This window comes from Stylophora pistillata, chromosome 2 (genome assembly GCF_964205215.1).
Source record: "Stylophora pistillata chromosome 2, jaStyPist1.2, whole genome shotgun sequence".
NCBI classification, from domain to species: domain Eukaryota; kingdom Metazoa; phylum Cnidaria; class Anthozoa; order Scleractinia; family Pocilloporidae; genus Stylophora; species Stylophora pistillata.
Genome location: NC_142520.1, coordinates 19,062,201 through 19,086,999, shown reverse-complemented (window position 1 = coordinate 19,086,999; position 24,799 = coordinate 19,062,201). Strand labels below are relative to the sequence as shown.

General features: G+C 37.8%; 2 protein-coding genes and 1 long non-coding RNA gene across 4 annotated transcripts in view; 1 reads left to right on the top strand and 2 right to left on the bottom strand.

Annotated features, from left to right (window-relative positions):
• Window positions 1-539: 539 nt before the first annotated feature.
• On the bottom strand, window positions 540-1,603 carry LOC148737580 (uncharacterized). Its single transcript, XM_088747394.1, has one exon. The coding sequence runs from the start codon at window positions 1,524-1,526 to the stop codon at window positions 804-806; it is 723 nt and encodes a 240-aa protein (XP_088603520.1). The 5' UTR covers window positions 1,527-1,603; the 3' UTR covers window positions 540-803.
• Window positions 1,604-1,629: 26 nt separating this feature from the next.
• LOC148737579 (uncharacterized) lies at window positions 1,630-2,664 on the bottom strand. Its single transcript, XM_088747393.1, has one exon. It carries the CDS (start codon window positions 2,579-2,581, stop codon window positions 1,715-1,717), a length of 867 nt encoding a protein of 288 aa, XP_088603519.1. The 5' UTR covers window positions 2,582-2,664; the 3' UTR covers window positions 1,630-1,714.
• Window positions 2,665-20,967: 18,303 nt separating this feature from the next.
• Window positions 20,968-24,799, top strand: part of LOC148737578 (uncharacterized) — a 4,350-nt gene continuing 518 nt past the window's right edge. The window contains exons 1-3 of one of the 2 annotated variants that reach the window (XR_015996198.1): window positions 20,968-22,586; window positions 22,773-23,597; window positions 24,158-24,799. The exon at window positions 24,158-24,799 is cut by the window's right edge and continues 518 nt beyond it. This is a non-coding gene — a long non-coding RNA (uncharacterized LOC148737578). Of the gene's footprint in view, window positions 23,598-24,157 lie in introns of both variants that reach the window. The other variant, XR_015996197.1, reaches the window with a different exon arrangement.

The following is a 24,799-nucleotide window of genomic DNA, read 5'->3' as shown; positions in this document are numbered from 1 at the left end:
AAATGGCTATGGGCAAAATCCCATAGCCGCATTTATTTAAAATTACTGTTCAATTAAATCCTTGATACAAAGTTTGGCCCAGTAAAGGTGAGGGCACTGAAAACACCAAAGCATGTGACCGCACACATGCCGCCCCACCCCAGGCAAGCGCAGCACAGAAGCAAGAGCCGCCCATGCAAGCTAATGCTCGGAATCACAATAGTCAACCATTATGCCGTTGAATAGACTATCTGAAGGTAAGCTAGTAAGTGCCCACCCCAAGCAAGGGCCACCCATGCGAGCTACTTCCCTGGATCAACATTAGGATAAGAAAAGACAAGTATAATGAGACTTAGACCTAAGGCAAGAGCCGCCCATGCTAGCTAATGCCCCAGATCAACAGTTGGATACTAAACTATATGTGGAATAAGGCTCAAACGCCTCACTTAACGTCCTCGGTGTATTTGAGACAATGCCGACCCCAGGCAAGAGCTGCCCATGCTAGCTAATGCCCCAGATCAACAGTAGGATACTAAACAAAATAAGTGAAATAATGCTTAAACGCCTCACTTAACCTCTTCGATGCATTTGACACAATGCCAACCCAAGGCAAGAGCTGCTCATGCTAGCTAATGCCCCATATCAACAATGGATAGTCCTGTGTTAATGGACAATTTACATGAACCTTCCTTACTCAAGTAAGAAGAAAGAATATTTTGGGCTACACCAAAAGTAAGAACCACCCCTACTACCTAATACTGCAGGTGGAAGAAAATAGTAAACTGAGGCAATTGCACCTGCTGGATGGTGAGAAAATAAAAGCTTTAAGAGCAAAGATTAGGTGTTCTAATATACTTAAGAAATGCATTAGATTTCCATCTCCCTAAGAGACGGAATTGAGCATCGGATAACCCCTTATCTGCAGCATGAGAAGCAGCGCCAATTCGAAAACTATGTCCCTTGTAGACTGAGGGGGACAAACCACAAAACTGTACGGCAGATGACAACTGATTTGAAAAATGAGACCGAGAAACTGGAGCCCCATCCACTGTAATGAAGAGAGCACCCGGTCGGGTCCCTCGCATTGCTAAATACTTGGCTAAAAGCTCCACAGGGCAGGATTGTGGCTGACGAGACACCAAAATGGAAAAAGGGGGAGCATTGTAACTATGTTTAAAATTACCAAAAGTAATCTTGAAAGCATTCAAATCCCCTGAAGAGCTGAGCAGCTTACTAACATGCGAAATTTGTAAGGGAGAAATATCACTCCGCCCACTAGTTGAAGTCATTTCACCAATTCGTAAAAAGGCAAAGAGTGCTAGTGAACACATTGCCTGAAATTGACAAATTTGATAAGGAGAACCAACCAAAGAAGGTGCCACAAAAATTAATTTAGCTAAAATGGGCAGTGTAATGGGAAGACGACTGTCAAGGCGAAAGCCAACTTTGTGAAAACCTTTAAGCATCTGAGCAACATAAAAAACTTTAGAGGGATCTGAAAAGCCCTTTAGCTTATGGCAGTAACTCAAACATGACACATAGGTCATCACAGTGGATGGAGCATACTGTGAACGAAACAAATAAGCAATAAATAAGGCCAAAAAGGAAGGTGAAATAGGCAATGCTTGAAAAGGGTGATGAAAGGTAGAAACAAAAAAATGGTGGAAAAGCTTCCAAGCACGCTGATAAGTTGGTATGGATGAGGGCTGAGGACTGGAGCGAAGTAAAAAGGAAGCTATTGAAGCCAACTCAGTGGCTGCAGATGAGGAGGTATGACCGTGGGAGCTTTGTGCATGTAAGCTGGTGCCAGTTGTTTGAAAATCTGCAACTGTAACCGAGAAAGAGAATCAGCCAGCTTATTCTGTAAGCCTGGGACATGCTTAGCTTTAAAACATATATTGTAATTAAGACAAACTAGGACCAGCTTACGCACAAAGAACATTAAGTCCTTATCACGACAAGTCTGTTTGTTAATAACATGGACCAATGCTTCATTGTCAGTAAAAAACAAAACACGCTGATTCTTATTAGTATGTCCCCAGAGGTGGAGACTTAGGACAATGGGATAAAATTCAAGAAATGCTATGTTGCGATGACGCCACCTCGCGGGCCATTCCCCATAGCACCAATGCCCGCCAAAAACTGCCCCAAAGCCTATGGCACCGGATGCATCGGTATACAATTTGAGATGGTGTGAATTAGCCCAATCAACTGAGAGAAAAAAGGAGCGACCATTAAAACCCGACAGAAATTGCTGCCAGACTTTAAGATCTGCTTTAACTTCTTGAGTCAACCTGATAAGGAAATGAGGACGCCGAAGACCGATTGTCAAATCAATAAGACGACGCAGAAATGCACGACCAGGAACAACTAATGTACAGGCAAAGTTCAATAAACCTGTCAACGACTGTATCTCTCGTAAGGTAACCTTGCGACGCCTGAGAAAACCGGAAATTAAGTCCTGACATTTTACTAGCTTATCAGGAGGCAGCCGAGCCTCCATAAGGACCGAGTCTAATTCAATACCTGCGAATGAAATTGTTGATGAAGGGCCAATTGTTTTTTCCGGCGCCATAGGGATGCCCAGATATTGGCAGAGCATTAAGAATAAATCAAGTTGTTGTTTACACAAATCAGGACAGGGGGAGACAATGAGAAAATCATCCAGCAGGTGCAAAATGTGATCGATATGCAGTTTCTTTTGGGCAATCCATTCTATGGCAGAAGAAAAAATTTCAAACGTTTTGCAAGAGCTTGAACACCCCATCGGTATACAGCGGTCATAATAATAAAATCCTCTCCAACAAATCCCCAAAAGGTTGTAATCTTGGGGTTGAATAGGAATGATTCGAAAAGCATTCTTAATATCTGTTTTGGCCATAAAACATGCAGCCGTGGCCAACAGTTCTGATGATATGAATGGCATCTTCCACCGTAGCATAGGATACGCTAGTAAATTCTGAAGAAATGCCATCATTCAATGATGAACCTTGAGGGAAAGAAAGGTGGTGAGTCAAACGGAATTCACCCTCTGTCTTTTTAGGAACCAAACCCAGTGGAGATATACGAAAATGGGGAAAAGGTGGAGAGGAATAAGGGCCTGCAATGCGATGAGCGGCAATTTCTTTATCTAGTTTGGCATCAACTGCCTCAGGGTATTGGATTGCAGAAAGTAGGTTTTTAGCACATGAAGAGTCTCGCGGTCCTTCATAGTACAAGGGAAAGCCATAATTAAAACCATTGGATTAAAGCTCTACTACGGAAGGGATATACCCAGAAAGAAAAAATTGCAAACGATCACTGTGGACGGGTGTTGGAAGCTCCCGAGGAAGTAGGTTGGGGAGTGATCCAGCTGCTAGGGGTGTTATTGCTGCGTTGCTTGGACAATTTGGAAGCGTGTCCTTTGCTAAAGGCACGAAAATTACAATTTATAGCCCGATGTGGACCATCACATTTAGCACATGAGTGCTTAAAGGAGCATCCTTAGCAATAACCCCCTTTATGAAACTTAAAACAATAGCCCCGAGGGATATCAAAGTTCTTAGCAAGGCTAGTTGCTGGAATGGATTTGCTGGCATTAGTCTGAGACTTCAACCACAATTCCTAATGTACAGATCCCCAGGGAAGAGAGGTGGCCTCAGACTGGCGCAAAAAACGGAAGTTTTCATCATAATAACGCCAATTATGGCCCCTAGCAGCCAGATTTTGAACAGTAGCCCCATACTTCATGAGCCCGGGAGCCTCATGGGGATACTGTGCAGTTAAAATACCCACATAAACATGAAAAGCTTGGAGCCAAACATCTATTGATGTAATACGTTTAGCTTTGTTTACTGGCTCAAGAGCTAACGATGGGGAAGAGCCTTCCTGGGAGGGTTGGAGTGTGATGCGAAATTTGTCCTCAAAAGCTGGATGAATAAGAAGGGAGCCAAAATCAACAAATTCATTTTGAATAATTCTGCTCCGAGTCTTAGCTGGGATCCGTGCATCGATTGGTAGGAAACCACGTCTTTAACCACCATCAAGATGGAACGGAGTGACGCTCACATGGGAGCCTGGTCACTTGGCAAGCACAAGTGTCCTAAAGGGTATTGGGTATAATCCAAATAAATGCCACCCCAAGTCCCAGGCCCCCAAAAGAAATAAAAAGTACACAACGGGGAGAAGAAGCATAAAAATTCTATTTGCAAGCAAATATTTCCTTTATCCTCAAAACCAAATGCGAGATTTTAGTTCCTAAAGGTTTGTGAACAAATAGCGCCAAACCAAGAGATTATCTCCTGAAACAGCGAACCAATGGGAAGACGGGACCTCCTGGCATCAATGACAATCGGATCGAAATTTTCCCAGGAAAAGTACTGCATAGCAGTCAGGTTTTTTTTTTTTTTATCTCGTTCTGTTGAACATTGAGTAATGGGAAAAATTGGCGAGGGAAAAGCCCGCGGCAAAAAAAAAGTGAGGTTGGAGAAACTGCTGAAAGCAAATCAGCAAATCGAAAGACAGCTTAACTTATACCGTTATCGCTGAAATGAGTTCCCTTGGGTAGGTTTATTCTTGATTTCATACGATTGGAGGCGATTGCCTATGTTTGGTATCAAGACCGGTACTTGCTTATTAAAGGAACTTCGTTTTTAACCTTATGTAGGACAAATGTAGATTTGAGGGCGCTTTCTTGTTTTCTTTGCAGTCTGGATGCCAGCGTGGAGAGGAGTGCCGTGACTGTTTTTTTCCCCTTAACAAAATGGTGCCATTTCTCTCTTCTTTGGACCATTTTTTTTTCTTTGCTCGGGGTCTCCTCTTTAATTTTGATTTATGTTTTTTGAGAAAAGACTTTCCACTAGTAGAGGACTTCCACGTGTGGCTTTTGATAAGTGCGCGATGTTAACAAAATATGGAAATAACATGAAGCTGCCGCCAATATTCCCGCCGGGGGTTCACCTCTTTAACAGATTATGACGCCTTCCTTATTTATCAACTTTTATTTGAAAATACGTTTTCCTAAATAAGTCGGATGCCTTTTGAGATTTTTAAATTTTTCTTTTTGTAAACGTTAGGTAAAATGTGTAACTTCAATCTAGTCCAATAAAAGAACATTTTTTTTCGGCTTTTCAAGGTAGGAAGTAACCTTAAAGAAACTTGCAGCCGAAGATAGCCTTGATATTCGAAAAGCCAAAGGCATTTTAATTGTTTCTGCCCTAAGTTGATGACCTTATGAGAATAACTTTTCTTCTATTTAAAAGAGTCCAAAAAACTGCGAATACAAGTGGAATGTTGGGAAAACGACTCTGACCTCGGCGTGCTTCCGATTGGGAAATTTGGATTTCAATTTGGAATTCCAGATTTGGGATTTTTGACTAAAACATGAAAAGGACGAACGGATTTCGATGCTGAAAGTCCGTCCGTAACGATTGATTTGTATTCAAAATACAGAGCTAATGAACGAAAGCTAATACCTTTGCCGTTTTACAGCTCCAGGTGAATCTTACTGAGACCTCTCCTACAACAGCTGTAGTTTTGCAAATCCCTCTTTAGATTTCCCAAAAGTAGTGAAACATAGAAATCCATGCGATCCGGAGTTGGATTTCAAATCCACCTTGAGGAAGGTTTTCTCAACGTCGTATTCCGTTTTTGGATTTCATGTTATACCGTAAAATGCGAAGTCTGGATTTGAAAGTCAAAATGCAGATTTTGCAATCAAAAGCGAAGATTTCTTTGAATGCACTTCCTTATTCCTGATTGGCCGTGATTACCTCTCGACCCAGTTTCCTTAGAACCACATTCAAAATGATGGACGAAATTTTATTCTGGTCGTGAAGGAACTGATGTCGCGCTGTTTAGTCTGGACTGTTCGTTTGGACAGCTGTGTTACATTTGGTAACCTGTGCTAGAGAAAAAGTATTCTCCTCTTTATTTTGTACATCGAATGTGTGAAATAGCTACCACCCACGTCGATGAAAATTCTCGTTTGTACTTCGACAGGTGAGAGTTCTTGAAAAGATTTTCAACCGATTCAATGTCTATGAAATGTATCTTATTAGGAGAATTACGTACTCTCTAACATATGTTCAAAGAACTGATCACCAAGCAATGGGTTGGTGGACAAAACAATGACCTCAAGTCCACGGACAGAACCTCATTGGACTACTCAAACATGGACCAACCATTTGATTATTAATTTTGGTTTTCTCTTTCGTTAGTCACAACGTACAAACACCACGAAATTTTTGAGATTATTTGAAACATTTAAAATCCTTCCTTTGAAATATAGTGCCAAGTCATTTTACCTCCCTCAAAATCGGTCATAAAATGAGGCAGGAAATCGATAAAATGAATTGTTTCCTTCCTCAGTATAGTAGATTGACGAACGCGAAACAAAATGTATCAAGCAATTCATTAATTGAAAATGTTTAAATCGTGCAGCATTTTCTTTAACTTTCGTGTTCTCTTCCTCTTCTTGTTTGGAAAATGCATTTACATCTTCGTCGCTCACCACATTATATTACAAATCTTGCGGCCATTATTCCAAACAAGAAACAAAGCAAGTTCATTCAGCAAAGTTTGAGAAAGCGGGAATGGTGACATGGTTGCTCAATATCGCCACTCGTGTTACACAGTTGTGTAGGATGGTCATATTGATTCTACAGAATTCAGTGTTTTAGTTGCTGGTACAGCACTCCCCTCTGTGATTATAATAAATAACAGGGTACATGCATGTAGTGGCCTCAATTCCAGTCATTTGAGTGACTTTTTTTGTACAGCAGGAGATAATTACATGCTGATATTTTTCATGGCAGATTGAAGTAATAGTGCATGCTGCTGACAGAGATGACCAGCAGGGAAAGTTTTGGTGCAAATGACAACATACTGGATTTGTTTAAAGGAGTGGCTTCATGCAGGTAAGAATAAAAATTCTTTAGTGGGAGGAGGAGGGGATAATGTAAACTGCCACATACACATGTTTAACCCTGGACCCCAGTTATTGGCCCATCTACTTGTGAACAAGAAAATCCATAAATCTGATTATTACAAGCCCACTGACGCCCTGGATATTAAGGCCCTTCTTCAGCGTTTCTTGTTTAGATAATGATAAAACTGGAAGCACCACTGCTGTGAATAAGACAAAATTTTTAATAATTAAGAGAAAAGATGAGCTTCAAGGAGAAAGTCTGAACTTCTTTTTTATTATGTTCCAGTTTTGTTCAGGTTGTCAGCTTTAAATTTAATTCTGATACAAATGTATTGAAATGAATTCAATTTACCAAAGCAAAAGTGTTTTTTTTTTCATTTTTCTCAAAATCTACTTCCCTTCTCTTCTTCCTCGTGTAACTATCTAAGTGGAAATTACACATTATTCATTATAATCCATTAAGTAGCTTCACTCAAATTCTGTTGGTCTAAATGCATCACATGACTGAGAGTGCCCCAACTAACACTGGGGAGTACTGGTGATCTTTCTCATGTTCATAAATTTTCAAACTTAACATTTGATTTGAGAAAAGACTTGAAGATAATAGGGCATACTGACAATATTACAAGCCCACACTTTTTTCTTGAACTTCACTCTTGAAAAACATTAATTTTTTGTTCCTCTATTCAGATGAATTCTATAGACAAACACCTGTGCACATTTTTGTACCAAATTTCTAGAAAAGCTAGTAAAAATTGGCAGTGCCTATACCCTACAACACATCAAGTTGCTACCTTAAGGAAAAGACCTGAATTGTTTATCTGCTTGTCCATTATCCCCAAATGTCTTCTGGACATGGATGTGTCTTGCGGATGTGATATCGAGTTGATGGTGCGGAATATTTGATACATTTAATTCCTTTCTAAGTTTGCCACAATTATCTTTGTACCTGCTGTAAAATATATATGTATTTTAAATTTTTTAATTTACATTACTCACAATCCCGTATTACAGTTAATACTTAACTTATAATATATTATACTAGAGGGATAGTCATAGCAAAACACATCACAGACACAGTGCAAATACTTCAATTCATAATGGTTCCTATCTTTTCCTAAATTCTTGATGCTTATATCTTAAGGCAATAAGTCTTTCACTCTCTTTCTTGGCTTCTACTTTCGGTACAAAAATGAAACTTTCGGATTAATTGACTTGTTTCTCCTGAAATCCCATATACACAGTTTACCAAGCATTGTCAGATAATTTAGTAGTTCATTTCTATTTAAAATGCCAATTAAAACTTCTTTTAGAGATAGGTTCAGATTTTCACAATGAGAATTAGACCACCAATTGCAAAACGTGTTCCAAAAGGCTTATGCATGCTGAGCAGTCCTAAAACCGATGATACAAGTCTTCTTTGTAAATTGCACGGAAGGAACACATCTCTGACTCAATGAAATATTTTGGTATTTGTAAACAAGATGCGATTGAATAATTTATACTGAGAAGACCAAGGCTTGGAAAATATCCCATTATTTTAAACACAATTCAAGAGTTTATTATTGAAGGTTTAATCCATCTTATTAGGTGACCCTCTGACAAGGTGCGGGAAAAAAATTAAAATTGTGCACTTTTTTAGAGGCGAATCGTGCGGGAGAAAATGTTAATTGTGCGGGTAATTGAGCAGGATTGCGTAATCTTGCGTCGAACAAAATATTTCGTATCCCACTCCCTGTTAAAGTAAACATCGGGTTCTCCTCATAAATCACACCTTTTCTGGTAATATCAAAGTGAAACTCCTCCTGTAATGGCTAAATGACTTCTAGATTTTACTTTGAATTATTTTTATCTTATTGACTGAACTTTAGGACTTATTTTGAAGTAATTCTTTGTTCGTCAAAGCGATCGAAAGAGCTAAACGAAAACACTCGAGGAGATCGCCCTATAATTTGAGTTCGCCAGTAAAAGTTACTGTCGATGGAGGCCGTGTTTTCTTACTCCACTGCGATTTACGAAAGTCTTAATATCTGACAACCCATTCGTTCTGTAAATGCCAAGAATAAACATTCCTTTTTTTCACTTTGAACGAGAAAGCCACAACGCCAGCGGCCTTATTCAACAACACCTCTTATTCGTTATTTGAAAAGCATAGGTACAAACCGCCAATGAAAAATAGAGTTAGAAGTAGACTAGTGCCGAGCAAAGCGCAGGCTACGGTAAGAACGCCTTGTTGCTTGAATAACGCAATCGACGAGTTGTTTGATGAAAGCGTGGAAATTCTAGAGTATTTTTGAAGGTAGTCTGAAAATAGTCTAAAATGTTCTAGAAATCTCGATACTCGACAGAAATACCCGTTTTGATTGAAATTTTTGCGAATTTTCACAGATTGTGGGGGAATGTGCGGGTTTGACCGAATTGTGCGGTTTCGCACCCGCGCACCCAGTCAGAAGGCCTGTTAATTAGGATCTGACCAAAATTGAAGTCCTCTAGTGATTGATAATGAAAATCCCAGTCAATAGAGCCAAAGGCCTTTTCAAAATCTATAAACAGTAGAATTCCAGACATCTCAAACAACTCAGCATGATCGATAATGTCGAGAATTGAGTGAGCCACCTCTCCAATAAATCTACCCTGGATAAAACTCGACTGATTATAGTGGATTAGTCGAGGAAGGAATTTTTGGATTCTGATGGTAATGACCATAGAAGCAAGGTTGGAGTTAGCATTGACTAGCAAAGTCACCCTCAAGTTTCCAAATACATTTGATCTTTACCTGTTAGATCAGCTAATGTGATAATTGCCTGTTCTTGTGAATTTCATATTTCTCGTGAGTCAAAAGAAGAATTACCGGTAAAAGCCGTGTATAATGCGCACTTTTTACTACAAAAATAACGATCAAAATCGCGGTGCGTATTATACACGAATTCCATTGTTTGTCACGCACGTCCCAATTTGCATATGTTAAAAACACAACAAAAAAAGTAATACATTTAAAGCTTTGATATAATAACTTATTTTCAATGAAAGGCTCTAGGTGCTTATTTAGTATTTACTCTAAAATCAAGAGGAACGACAAAAATCGCTAAATATTTTCTCAAGTGTGCAAACAGGCACGTGGATCAGAATTCAAATTGAATATGCAAATTTGGCAGCATGTGAAGAGACCTCATGTTACATGGAATTTTTTCGATGAGAAGCAAGGAGAAAGCGAGCGAGAAATATTTCAGGACAAAAGCTTTATTTAAAGCAGTTCTTGATTTGCTGTTATAGGCGAAAACACGCAAATTTCTTATATGTACTAAGGGCACGCAGTGGAATTCGTCGTGGTTATATTGTTGTTTGCTTGACTTTACGGCCAGAAAATTTGAAAATTCTAAAGATACGATGTTATGACACAAAATCATATTGTTGCTCACTCATAATATTTACTGGGCCATGGAATCGTCAAATTAGCTAGGCCTCGCTTGAAGTTCTTAAGTTTGATTTCAATAATGTCATAAATAACTAAGTAGCAAATTAAAGATATTGATGTTCACGATATAGTAAATTTCTTATTCTTGTTGTCTTAATAAATAATTGTACGAGTATTTAACTTGTCTTTTTTGTCGTGAAAAACTTTTTTTTTCTGATAAATTAAGTTAAAAACAAGGGTGCGCATTATACATGGGCGCGCATTATACAGGGGTAAATACGGTAAAAGCATATCTGTCATGAGCTCACCTACAGAGCTCTAAAAAGTTTTGTAAAATCTGGCAGGTTACCGTCATTACCAGGAGTCTTTCCATTTCCAAAAGTATCCAGTGTTTTGGCACATTCTTCAATTATAGTTATTTGTCCTTTACAACCTAGTTTTTCTTCCTATGACAATTCTGGAATGTTGACTTGACCGCATATCATGGAATAAATATGAATATTTTTTCTCTTTTTCAGTATGTTTGTTACAAGAGTAACAACGTGGTGTAAGCCAAAAAGCCACTCTTTTAGCAATGATAAACAAGCAGATTCCATGTTTCCGTGCATCTGTTCTGTAGTAGGTCACAGGTAACGTCAAAATGTGATAAGAAAAAAGTCTTTCCACATTTGAACGTCTTCTGTGATCTACAATTACAACTTGAAATCTATTTATTTTATATTGTTATAAAGCAAATAATGTAAATGGTGACGTCATCTATGCGTCTCTCCTCTAATAGATCATAAGTAAGAACCAATCAGAATGCACGTGTTATTCAGCTTATCATATAAAGTGCATGTATTTCCTTTGCCTTACAATGTGTTTACATCCGGTTTGGATCACGACGATTCTACTGCATGGCACTTATGTTGTTGACATGATTTACAGTAGTCAACTTATACCCACATCTCGTTGCAAGTGGTGAATGATGGAAGCTATCCAAACTTCCTTGAAAGAAAGTGAGGTTAATAAACAAAATATCATCCATGAATTATAAGAAGGGTGAATCAATGATTATGGAAAATACACCAACACGCAGTTAATTTTTTTTTTATATATATCAGGATTGTGGCAGACTTGAGACTTGGTGTTTACTACCAGAAATGCCACTACCACGACTGTAGAGGGATTGACTATCGTTCCCCTGGTATGTTCTGGCTGCCGAAAACACATCATTTTTTAGGATTTGTCGGGGAGCAGACTTAAAAACGAGAGTGCGGAAAAACGATTCAGGGAGAGTTCTCGCACAGATTCCAATTGAAATGCAAATTATGGCAGGGTTTTTTCCAGGAACTGGAGAAGCAACCTTCAGTTTCTATCTACCTACCTACGTAATCTCTATTTATCTAATTTATCTAATCTGTCTAATCTATCTATCTATCTCTCTATCTATATTCAGATCTTTACCAGCATTATTTTAGCGTTTTACAATCCTTCAACGAGATAGTCGAGAGACGCTCACTCTCAAAATTATAAGAAAGGTGTGGATTTTTGCGAAACATTTTCAAGACTTTGCAAAAGTACGAAAATAAAGATGGAGCCTTAAAAAATAAACGGGGAGAAGTCTGGAGTATATTCCTAACGGCGGGAAGTGCTTAGCTAAATTTCAGATTCATCCATTAATTACTCAAACATTGGGAAACCTTTATCGGTTGCGTTATTTGAGGAAGCATTGAATGGGTAAAAGTCTCTTTATCATAGAAGCTAGTACGTATGATGCACGATCCTTCGCAGTAGATAGCGCTATTTAAGCAATAGCGAAAATCAGACCTGAAAAAAATCAGGCCTGTACGGGATTCGAACCACTGACCTCTGCGATACTAGTGCAGCGCTTTACCAATTGAGCTAACAAGCCAACTGGGAGCAGGCCGTTAAGTTGATTCGTAATAAACCCGTGATGATATATCAGATACAATGAATATATGAAGTTCATATATTTTGAACTGCGGTATTAGATACGTATGATGCACGATCCTTCGCAGTAGATAGTATCGCAGAGGTCAGTGGTTCGAATCCCGCACAGGCCTGATTTTTTCCAGGTCTGATTTTCGCTATTGCATAAATAGCGCTATCTACTGCGAAGGATGGTGCATCATACGTATTTAATACCGCAGTTCAAAATATATGAACTTCACGTATTCATTGTATAGAACCTAGTCATAGCCTACTGTCGTATGTTTAAAAAAGGAATTTGAAAACCCTGTAACGTTTCGTTACTTTCAGAAAAGCCAGACGAAATCAATCCGTTGTCAAGTTGTGAGGTAATTGAATAATCACTCTCCTGTGTAAAAGATTTGAATACCATTCATGAAGTGTAGTTTATTAACCTCATCATGAGCTCTTTTCTTACTTCATTTAAAAATCTTTCAAAATCGTGTATTTTATTGTATTTTTCAGTTTGACGAGTTTTCAACTAATGATTTTGATGATCCAGAGCTTTGTAAGTTGTTATCTGAATGCGAGCAGAGGCTAAATGATTCTAGGAATGATGAAATGGAAGAGATGCTTAATACAAACGAGAACAACTTGAACGAAGATGGTGTCCCAAGAAATAAACAAGATGTAACGCAATTTGACAATAGTGTTTGTGTTACGCAACCTAAAGTTGGTGATTGTGACTTCGGTAATGACTTGGACGATGCATTACTGCTTGAGCTTCAGATTCGACACCACAGTTGGGATAGCAAGGGTGCAGTTTCACATACAAGAAGCCTTAGGGATCACAACAAGCATTCGTGACAATCTTGTCAGGATAATTAACAATTATTCCACGAGCGCGCGTTGGATATGGGATGATAGATAGCCAACGAGGCGCGTAGCGCCGAGTTGGCTATAATCATCTCATATGCAACAAGCGCGAGTGGAATAATTGTTTTATTAAAAACGCCCTCAAGAAATTATTATTTTGTAGGAAGAAACTGGATTTTTTAGCTCCCTTTTGATTTTAAGCTGACGCGTACGCTTACCATATTTGTAGATTATGGTATATTGGCAGATATACCATAATGGCTAAGCCAATAAAAAGTCTTGAATTGCATTATCCAATGATCCAGTTTTTAATAATGAGAATTATACAAACGAAATATGGAAGTCATCAGGCGAGAGAAGCAACAAAACCAAAATAAATAAAACGGCTGCAATGGACCTCTCACCAAATTATGCGATTTGTCAGGATGAATCACAAGCCAGGATGAGTGGAAAATATATGTGTGGTGGGGTATTAACTGAGAATTATTGCGAAAAATTTTTATCAAAAGAGAAAGTTTCTGAGTGGTTAGATGAAGAATCTCTTGGTCATTTATAGTTGTCCACGGCTGCGGATGAGGCCGAAAGTACTGCTTCACTTAAATGTATCCTACTAGTTTAGCACACTAGTTATTTTATGTGATAACTCTTTTTCAGTACCAGGAAAAGCTTCAAAGATAGTGTAAGTTAAGTTCAATTCGATGTTGTCCTGTAGAGCCCTGAGTTCAAAGGCGGTTTCGAGAAGTGTTTTCTAACTACATATATAAGTGATAAGCGATGTAGCGCTGAGATATCTCAGTTCTAAAATATGCGATAAGCTGGTTTTAACGGAAAAGAAAGCTTTGAAAAAGAGAGGCTTTCAAAGAAGCTGTACGAGCCTAAATAAAAAAAACTTTAAAGAAGAAGTTTTAAAATCACTCGCCTTCCTCTCTTCTCAACGTCTCCAGTTATTTTATTGTGTTTTGGAGCCAGGAAAAAACGCTTTCCATGTTATGACATAACTAGTTGTCACCGATCAAATGCGGGCCCTATAAAAAAGCATCCGCTTGGAAACTGATTTGACCAATCAGAAGATGCGTACTGTGTTCATTTATGTTAGAAAGCCTCCTATAAAGAAGATGGCCGCTTTAAGGTGTTCAATTAGTAAAAGAAAACGTGCTATTAAACTGTGCGACAGTAGCAGAGGAGTATAAAAACGAGGGAGGATTGGGTAGGTGTCGCTGATCTTATCCCCCACCCCCCCCCCTCCGCAAAAGAAAAAAAAAATAAAAATGACTATGATATCCGGCAGTTGGGTCGGGCATCAGTACATATTTTGGCCCACAAGAGGCGATGTTGAAGCTTTGAATTGATCGAGACATAACATCTGTTCTCCAAGTGAGATTTCAAAGACTTTTTAGTGCAAATCATTTTTGTTATTGTAGTTGTTAGCAATAAGATTTAAACTGTGTTGTCATTTTCTCTTTCGTGATCACTGTGCCGCATCTTGCCTAATAGTGGTAAGCGAACGAAATGGAGTGTAAACTAGTCCCAAATCATACATGTGATTTCAAAATCTTTGTTGAATATGTTTGGACTAAGGCAAGAAAACTGGGTGTAGTAGTATAATTTAGAGTAAAAGACGTAAAATCTATCTCCATGGCGACAGCATACCTCAAAATGATCAATTCAATTTTCCAACTTTGCTGGTTTCATTGTATTGCGTCTATTGATATATGTTTTCTATGTTACTGTAAAACCCCTTAAGAAGCCTCCTTTGGATAAAATGTTATTGGTTTTCTTTTTGTTGTCAAACCTTTTATATTTATAGAAATGCAAAACTAGCTGAAGGCACAATTCCTGACGTTATAGCGCATATATTTGAGGATGTCGTCCATAGTGACTTGAAATGAATGGAAAACTCACTAATTAGAATGTATTTTTATGACAATGATCTGGAAAAGCCGTATGCAGCCTGCTTTTTGTGTATGACTTCATTGCTGTTTTAAGGCACTCGATCTGAATCGAAGTGAGGGAGCAGCGAAAATATATTTCAGGTATTCCTTTTTGATATTTAAAATGTACAAAGAAAGATAATATTAAATGACAGTGAATTATGACATCCAAAGAACCGAGTGAAGGATTCCACAGGAAAAAAAAAAACATTTTTTGCGTCCATGGAATTTAAACATTTGCAATTAGTTATTCAGACTACCTCTCCATTTTTTCGTTTAAAGGGCTGATAGAGAAATTCGTAGTTACTCAGGCCTGTCATCAAAAACCTCGCCCAATCCTCACAAAAGGAATCGAAGGTAAGAAATTTTAAAACTGATTAACGCTGTTTCCCATACTACGTTTTTAGTGGTCATTTAGAATTTGTTCGCATGGATAATAACAACAATATGTCCACATTTTTTATACAGTGAATTGTTTACCGCGACACGTTCTTTCTGGCGCTCGAATAAAGCAGAAATACCGTAGAAGAATAAGATAACTTTGAAGATAACATCACTGGAGAAAATGTAATCGCAAGGTAGGGGAGAAATTACTCTTTTCAAGAATTTCTTTACCAACCCTCTTTTCCAGTTTAGGGACAATTCCATAATATTGTGACAACATAAATCGTTTTCATTCAGTTCTCAAATGTGCTAAAATATGGTTCAGAGAAGTCCCCGTTAAAGCTTCAGTTCTGCACAGCAGTGTCTTCAAAAATTTATATAATACATGACGATTATGATATGGCTACATTTTATCATTTTGAACTTCTTTCTGAGGAAGACAGACTCGGCGTCTGAGACCTATCGTGTATTACGAGATTCCACAAACATACAGTGCGCTTCACCTGGATAAAAATGCATTATCCATTACTTTACTTTGTTATCCAAATGTTCTTCGTGAGTACAAATAACACGCGAGACAAGTACAAATATCACGCGATATTTCTACTCCAGAAATACCCACGAAATTCGCTCGCACTGAAATGACAATTCGGCGTGTTGGATAGTAAATCTCTTATCAAACGTTTTGTTGTGTAGTATCGCGGAGTATTTTTACTCGCTGTTTGTATTTTGACTCGCCCTAAAGCCTCGTTAAAATACGGCACAACTCGTTAAAATACTCAGCGATACCACACAACAAAACGTCTAATAAGATGTATTTATTATCCAAATGTACTTCATAGAGTACAAATAATGCGCGAGACGAGTACAAATATCTCGCGATATTTGTACTCCAGAAATATCCGCGAAATTCGCCCGCACTGAAATAATAATTTGGCGTGTTGGATAATAAATCTCTCGCCTTATGGGCTCGTCAAAACACGGCACAATTCCTAAAAACAGTCAGCAATACTACACAACAAAACTTCTAATAAGATATATTTATTTGAGTGTATTCTGAAACTCTACTCAATCTTCAAACTTCCCCTCAGCCCATCCGAAGAAAACAGAAAGATGGCGTCCAAAAGGACATTCTGGGCTTTCATTATTGCTTTCTGTAAGCACTGTTCTCTTTATCTAATGGAGTATCAAGTTAAGAGACTAAATATGTTATTTAAACCTGTTCAATAGGATTGGAATTAGTCAATTTTAGACAGTTTTTGTTCTCACGAACATAGCCCGCATGTTAATTCCTTTAATATCCAGGCCTGCATTAAATAAGTCGCGAGAAAGTAAGTGACATACGCACGGGAGACACACTGTGGATAACCCTGGCTGGAGAGCATTAAGAAAATAGAGTTACTGCTCCTTGGGAAATTACGAGAAAACACAGCACTCAAGTTGATTTCTGCTTCTCTCTCGAGTCTGATTGGTTATATTAGCAGCAGATCACGACCATGTTTGTGTCGTAATTTATGCGGCGGCTGAAGTCAACAAAAAAAAATGCATTACTGGTTTTTTTTATTTCAATTTTTGCCTACATTATACTGAAAAACGATCATTTCCAAAATTGTACAAAAAAGAAAAAGGGCCCCATTCACTGCGCTCAGAATCTTTAACTTTTCACTTTTGTTGTTTGGCATCAAACGCGCGCTCGCGTAGTCATGTCATTTACATTTTATACGAGAAAAGTCTGTCCAAAAGGCGCTTAATTAAAAATTCCATTCATCAAATTTTGATAGCAAACTTTAACAATAAAAGAAACAAAGTGTGTATCTTACGAATTGAATTATCTTAATAACAATAGACAAGAGCTTCGGATGCCGGCTACGATGTCTTCTCGCTTTTAATTTTCTTTTTCTTTTTTGCACTCAGAGAGAATCTGCAATATGTTTTGGGTGCTTAATTTCAAAATCAGGTGGTTAAAGACATCTAGATTTATCTGAATATTTACCAGTTAGGTTTCAGTGAGTAATCCGTCTGAGTTATGTTGGCCAATTTCTCAATCGTTTAATGTAATGGTCTCCGAATGGCTGGTGATCATTTCCTTTATTCTCGTAACCTCCATGTTTGATTCAGGGGGGTGACAGTGTAGGAGGGGAAATTAGGGTTCATCAAAACATCATATTGAGCGTTCCCTGAAACGACTTTGAAAAGAGCTTCTAGTCGAGATGCTATTTTTTCATAGCTTTGGCGACATTGACATATTTCACGATCTCAGTTAGGAACCTTACTGACTGTCCTATCTTTTTCTCTTGATTTCATAAGCAGCTGGGCTAATGGCGGAAGTATGCCTTCACAGAGTTGTGCCACAGTTTCCCTTAAGCCAACTTTTGCAAGCTCCAAAAGGGCATTATGTGGAGCTGAATTTCACCTTGAAGATTTCAGATAGAAAGCCCTGCAGTGATGATATGTACCTTGAGTTTCGTTATGGATACAACGTGTCGGCCAATCTCCTTGGCAGATTTTGTGGAAGAAACATTTGTGGTATCGTGTGATCTAGTGGACATGAAAGTAATCCTAAGAAATTCTTTACAACTTTAAGTTTTCATATTCACAACATTCTTGTAGTTTTCAGAGTGATTTTTACTCCTAAAAAGACCAGTCCTTGCTTATCCTGAGTGTCAAATTGACATGCTCTTTTTAATGTGAAAAGGACCTTAGAGACTATCTTTATCATGAAACTATCTCTAAAGCTCTCCCTCCCATTGCCAATGTTCAAACAATTTCTTACAATCACAATACAACTGTACTACAGTTTACATCGCTAACTCTATGTATTCATTAATCAATTTTCAGTTCCCATTGACTACTGCCAATAACTTCCAGTTCCTGACTAGATCCTCACAAATTGGTCCACTTCCAGTTCACTTCCGGTCCACTCCAGGCCACTCCAGTCCACTCCACTGCCTCCCAGCTAACACATAACAAGTCAAGGCCGACTCCTTCCAGATTGATTCTCATGGAGAAAATACAAAGATGTGAGGAATTGGACTGTTTGGGAAGATGAGACCACAAATCGAGTTTCTCTTCACTTCTTTCCAATGTCTGCTACATCTTGTTACATGCATTTACTCTGATGATCATCTGGGAATGAGTCAGTAAGAAGACACTGATGGAAGACAAACACAACAGGTCAGAGAATTCCTTGTGGGTTGGACAAGAGGGACTATAATATAAAGCACTGGTTGAACCTCATTTTAAATTTCAGAAAGAAGTCTGGAAACTTGTCATTCGGCTTAATTTAATGTAGTTAGTTAAGTTAGTTGGGTCCCCTGGGGTTGGCTGGGCCTCCCTTTTTTCTTCCCATAATTTTAATAGGGTTCCTTTTCAGGTACTTTCGGCTTAGGTTAGGTTTCGGCTTAACATTCTTCTTTAGACCATTTCGGCCTTGATTCTAGATCACGACTGCATCAACTGTGCACATATCCTCCAGGACTACAATGGCTCTTCAACCATGGACATCAACATCCACTCTTCCGCGCTGGAGCTCCCTGCTTAGTAGCGCCTCAAATACCAATTTTATAATGTTTCACCCGATAGCAGCAATTCCATTGACTGCAGTCTAGTGATGCATTTTCAACCAAATTATATTGTAAAAATTATTGCGGCAACCCATTTTGGCCAAAGGTTCAACCAGAGATCGATTTAGTTACTATATATTTAACTGGATAAATTAGGCCATTCAACTGGGAAGTGTGCTCATTTGCCACTTCTATCATGTTTAGTGGTTTAACTTCAGTTGAAGCCGCTTGTCAAGGCTTCATTTAGTGGAAAATAGGGAACTGCACACACCAGCTTAGGTCACAGAGAAAATAAACTAGGCTAAGTGTATGCTGTATTTTGACAGCATAATAGCTGTCAGTCCAAATTGCGGGCCAATTAATGTCGAAAATACAACACATCAACCAACATCATGGAGCAGAAAAGGAATCACAATGGAGAGGAGACAACATAATATAGTTTTAAGAAATGGCCCAGTATTAATATTTGCTTTTCAATCATACATTAAGCCAATTGTTTGACAAGTCAGCTTACAGGCTGTCACCAAATTTTGCAATCAACTCCTCACTCAACATCCCAGCCTCGTGTGTACAGCAACCAACTCACAGAAAGGTAGGGCAAGGTCTGCCAGATGTCACCAGGTGGGTGGGTTTTATTTTATTCCGAGTTCGGCTTTCAGCTTCAAATTCACTTCGGCTATCACTCCGGCCTTCGATTTCAACACCTATCGGCATCCAATTTACCGTATACAGGCTTGGTAACGACCTTGACTCGTTAGCTAGCTACCATCTGGGACACCATTGACGTTCTAATCGGGATGTCAACATTTACTGACACAAGAACACTTGAGGTTTCCACAGATGCTAAATTTTTCATATAGGAAAGCGCATCCTACCCTAGACGATTAACTAATGAAACGATTCATGTAACATTTTCAAAAATATAAAATCCCAAAACTCTGTGTTTTTGTGTCTTACTCTGAAATAAATTGGCTACAAAGTACAATTAACATAACATTAACTAATACCACATTTTTCTCCAGAAAGAAGGTAAGTGCTACTAACATCTTTTATTTCAGGAATTCTGGGCCCATTTGGAAGCAAAATTGCACTCAACTTTTCTTCTAGGGCAGCATGAAGAAGTCCATTTTCGGGGGCAAATGTGCTTTTTGGCAGTTCAATGACCCTCGCTCTGTTTGAGAAACCACTTAAAGTGCATTTTCAGAGACTAGCTCATTTTCGGGAGCTAACATTTCCACTTCCATAAAAGATGATATTACTAACCGTTACTAATTCCAGGAAAGATGATGCTGTAGCTGATCTCATGGACCAGTTAAGATAGATATGAAGAAGAGAACTCTATTCATCTCAAGCTCTTTCTGCAGATGGTAAGTTGCAGTTGACTGTAGCTTTGTGTGTGTACATAACAGCATGCATGCTTTGGTTTTTTCTGGTTGTCTTTTTAGTGAGATCATCAACACAAGGCTATGGAAAATCTGGTAAAAAATAACAAAAGCATAACGATATTGTAACCATTTTACCTGCTAATAGAAAATTAAGATTTCAAACAGTTGAATACCTTTAAGGGGTAAATTATGCAGCAAGTTAATTAACAAAGCATTTACAGGCAGTTTTTCAGAATAAATTGACGGAGTACTGGTCTCATTTTAAAAAATGATTCAAGCTTTTTGGGGGGCATTAAGCCACTAGAGAAAATTCAGTGACTAAGTTATCAACAGTTAGCTTTAAAAAAAAAAAACAAATTATATAATTAGTCAATCACGTGCAAAAAGTTAAAGTACACTTGGCATGCTGTAGAAGGATATCTCTTATTAAACCTTTGCATAGTTTTAATCTTACAAGGCCTTTTGCAACTAGAGAGAAAATGGCTAACTTCAAATACAACAATACAGCTGCTTACTACCCAGAATAAACCAGCCTACAGCCCTTAAAACACCATGTCCCCTCTCTGGATCAACAGCAACTATACGAAGTCCATCAAGCACCGCCTAGTCCTTCACTTCAATCCCTGTGGAAGGCAACAAAATTAAGCCCAAGAGGCAAGAACTAGTATAATAAGTCCTTCCGTCTCCCCTTTAGAAGACCAACAAGACTTAAGACTAGGAGGGGAACTGGAACCTTTATCCCTCCTTACAGCTTCTATGGAAGACAATAACACTTAAAGCTACAAGGCAAGAACTGCAAATGTTAGACCTCTACATCAGCTCCAAAGCAGAATAACAAGACTTGGACACAAGACTTCATTTAGTGCGAAATAGGGAACTGCACACACCAGCTTAGGTCACCTACAATAAACTACTTGTATAATTGTTTGATAGCATAACAGCTGTCAGTTCAAATTCTGGGCAAAAATAGAACACATCAACTAACATCATGGAGCAGACGAGGAGTCACAATGGAGAGGAAACCTCATATTAGCCTTAAGAAATGGCCCAGTTAAAATATTTGCTTTTGGTTCATACATTAAACCAATTGTCTTAAAAACTCAGCTTCCAAGCTGTCTTCAAAATGTTGGGGAATAGAATACTCTTCTCTTGACATACTGGATCACAGAGGCCTGAGGTGTGCAGCAACCAACCCTTACAAAGGTAGGGCAAGGTCTCCAAGTTTTCACCAGGTGGGTGTGTTTTATTCTATTCGGAGTTCGGCTTTCGGTTTGAAATTCACTATGGCTATCATTCCGTCTTTCGATTTCAACATCAATTGGCATCAAATTTACTGTCTAAGAGCTTGATAACAACCCTTACTCGTTAACTAGCCAACCTCTTAAACCTGATCTGGAACACCCTGAGTACTCCAATAGGGGTGTTGACATCTACTGACACAGGAACACTTGAAGTTTCTGCAGATGCTTAATTTTTCATTTAGGAAATTTAAAGTGCATCCCACCCTTAGCAAGAATTTAACAAGCAACTGATTGTAATATTTTAAAAAAGTAGAGAGAAACAACCTGTGTGTCTGTCACTCTTCTTCAGAAACCTACCTTCAGACTTTAACTACAAGATTACTAGTTTATTTAATTTTCAGGGATTTAATTCTAGCAGCTCCGAGCCCATTTTTTGGAGCAGACCTGAAGATTGATGGTTCCATAACATAACAAAAAATTAATGTGTCACCAAAATATACACATGCAAATTCATTGAAAACTTAAGAATGATGTTCATAGAAAAAATAAATAAAAAAAGACTGTGTCTCTGTGCGTCACTTTCTTAGAAAGTCATAGTTACTAACAACTAACTTTTTTCAGGAACAAGGTAAGTGCCAATATTTGGGGCTGACACAATTTATTGCATTTTTTTTCAGGACAAGATAAGTGTACTAGCTAGCCTATTTTGGTTGCACCATCATTCTCTAACAAATACATACATCATTTTACTTGTTATTTATCACTATGTCAACAAACATTTCTTCAAACAGCGAAAAAGGTGAGTGCTACTAATGCCTCCTACATGTACATGCAGATATCTGTAGAAAATCATCAAGTTATTCATCAGTATGTTCTGAAACATTTTTTTAACAGCATTACAGGTGAGTATCAATAATACTTCTTATATCAGTCTATAACCCATCATGTTCCTAATCAGTATGTTCTCAAACATTTTTTTTAAACAGCGAAAAAGGTGAGTATCAATAATACTTCTTATATCAGTCTTAATAACCCATCATATTCCTAGTCAGTATGTTCTCAAACATCTTATTAAACAGCAAATACGGTGAGTATCAAAAATACTTCTTATATCATTCTATAACTCATCTTCTATTACTAATCAGTATGTTCTCAAACATTTTTTTAGACAGCAAAAAAGGTGAGTATCAATAATACTTCTTATATCAGTCTATAACCCATCATGTTCCTAATCAGTATGTTCTCAAACATTTTTTTTAACAGCAAAAAAGGTGAGTATCAATAATTACCTCTTATATATTCTATAACTCATCATATTACTAACCAGTATGTTCTCAAACATTTTTTAAACAGAAAAAAAGGTGAGGGCTACTTGTGCCTCTTATTTCTGTCTATTTCTCATCAAAATAAGGTTAGTCATGGTAACATTTTTATATTGGGAGCTTGAAGTCTTATTTCCAGGGCAAACAACTAGATTAATAACAGGAAAAGGAATTCAGACTACAGACAAACACACAAACAAATTCTTATTATTTTTCCAGCTCAGACACTCATTCTCAGCCTTTTCAAAAGGTAAGTAAGCTTAACTGTCACAAATACAGTATGCAGAACAGCCTGGAGGCTTTAATTAGCTTCCAGGAAATCTGATCATTTGAAAGCACCAAAATAAACCAGAAGGAATTCATAGATCCTATCCAGGTCAGTATTGAACCCTTTACCTCAAGGAAATTATTAACATATAACTCTCCCAAATAATATCACTACAATATCCAGCAAACAGTTAATCAGAGCACCCAAACTTGTCAGGTAGAAGTTGTTAGGCAAAGGAACTTAAAACAAAAAAACTTATCACACTCTTGAAATATATAGAGACTGCATGAATCCCAAAATGGCATAATTTATAATTCTTGTTGTAGTTATACCCATTTGACAGCCTATCAGACCAGTCATGAGCAAACAGTCCTTAGCAGCTAGAAAGCCCCAGACTGGAAACAAAAACTTAAAGGTTGGTCCTTTCTCTTTGAGTTCTCAGGATGTAAGGTGCACTTCAAGAATAAGGAAGAGACAATCACTATTCATGAGAGAAAATAATTTCAGAGAAAGTATCCAGCAATCATACAGGTTCATTGCTTAGGACTAACTTTCAAATCTAAGTCTTGTAACATCCTTAAACAAAAATCTACGTCTTCAAAAAAACAAATCATATATTCCTTACACTGCTGCTATGTTATTTTTAACGAAAAAAATTAGATAATGTGATTTTGACATTTAAAAGAATTTTGGCACAGTACCTTGAGGTATTGTTATTATTGGCATACACTTCACAGAGTGTTAGTGTGTTCTTCCACTTTGAATTCAAAGAATCTGCAGATGCTCTGAATACAGTACATCAACCCAAGCAGCAAATGTACATTTAAAACATATAAATGTGTGTGAAAATTTTGAGTGTTGGCAAAATTAACGTTCCAAATAATTCAAAATAGGTTACAAAAATTTAGCAATTAACTAACACTACTTTCTTCACAACATTATTAAAATTATCTGCTGTTTTATTTTATTTTTCAGCCTCTACAAATTTAACTACTGGTGCCTAAGAAGGAGATAAGGCATTTTCATAAAGGACACTAACAAACAAAGGCTGTGTAATTACAGTAGTAAAACACTTTAAGGTAAAACATTGTTAAGCTACCTTCAAACCCAGAGGGTTCAATCACCATAGCACAGGTTTGGGGAACATGGTCCCCATTTTTTCCCCATGTGGGGTTTTTTTGGGTTTACATGTCCAGCCATGGTGCAATCACCTCTTACACCGTAAAATTAATGTCCATACTCTCCATACTTTTTTCTTGAAATTTCCAAAGTCACTGACCAGGAGAATTTGAATAAAAACCAAAAGCTTCCTTGCCAAAATTTTTGATCCAAAATTGATACTGCAAGAACTAATTAGATGCTCTCAATATGTTGTACGATGTAATACATATTTCACCTAGCTGAATGACAATCAACAAATATCAATAACTTTAACTTGGTATAAAATAATTTTTTGTGTCCAAGAAAACATGCTTAGACTTGAATTAAAATCAGGGGTGTTGCAAATTAAAACATGACATTTCCAAAATTTGGCCATTTTGCATTTGGAACATTCTGAGCTCTCCATAATATTCTTTAAAGCTTATAATCTAACAACTAACCTTTTAATCCACTAAT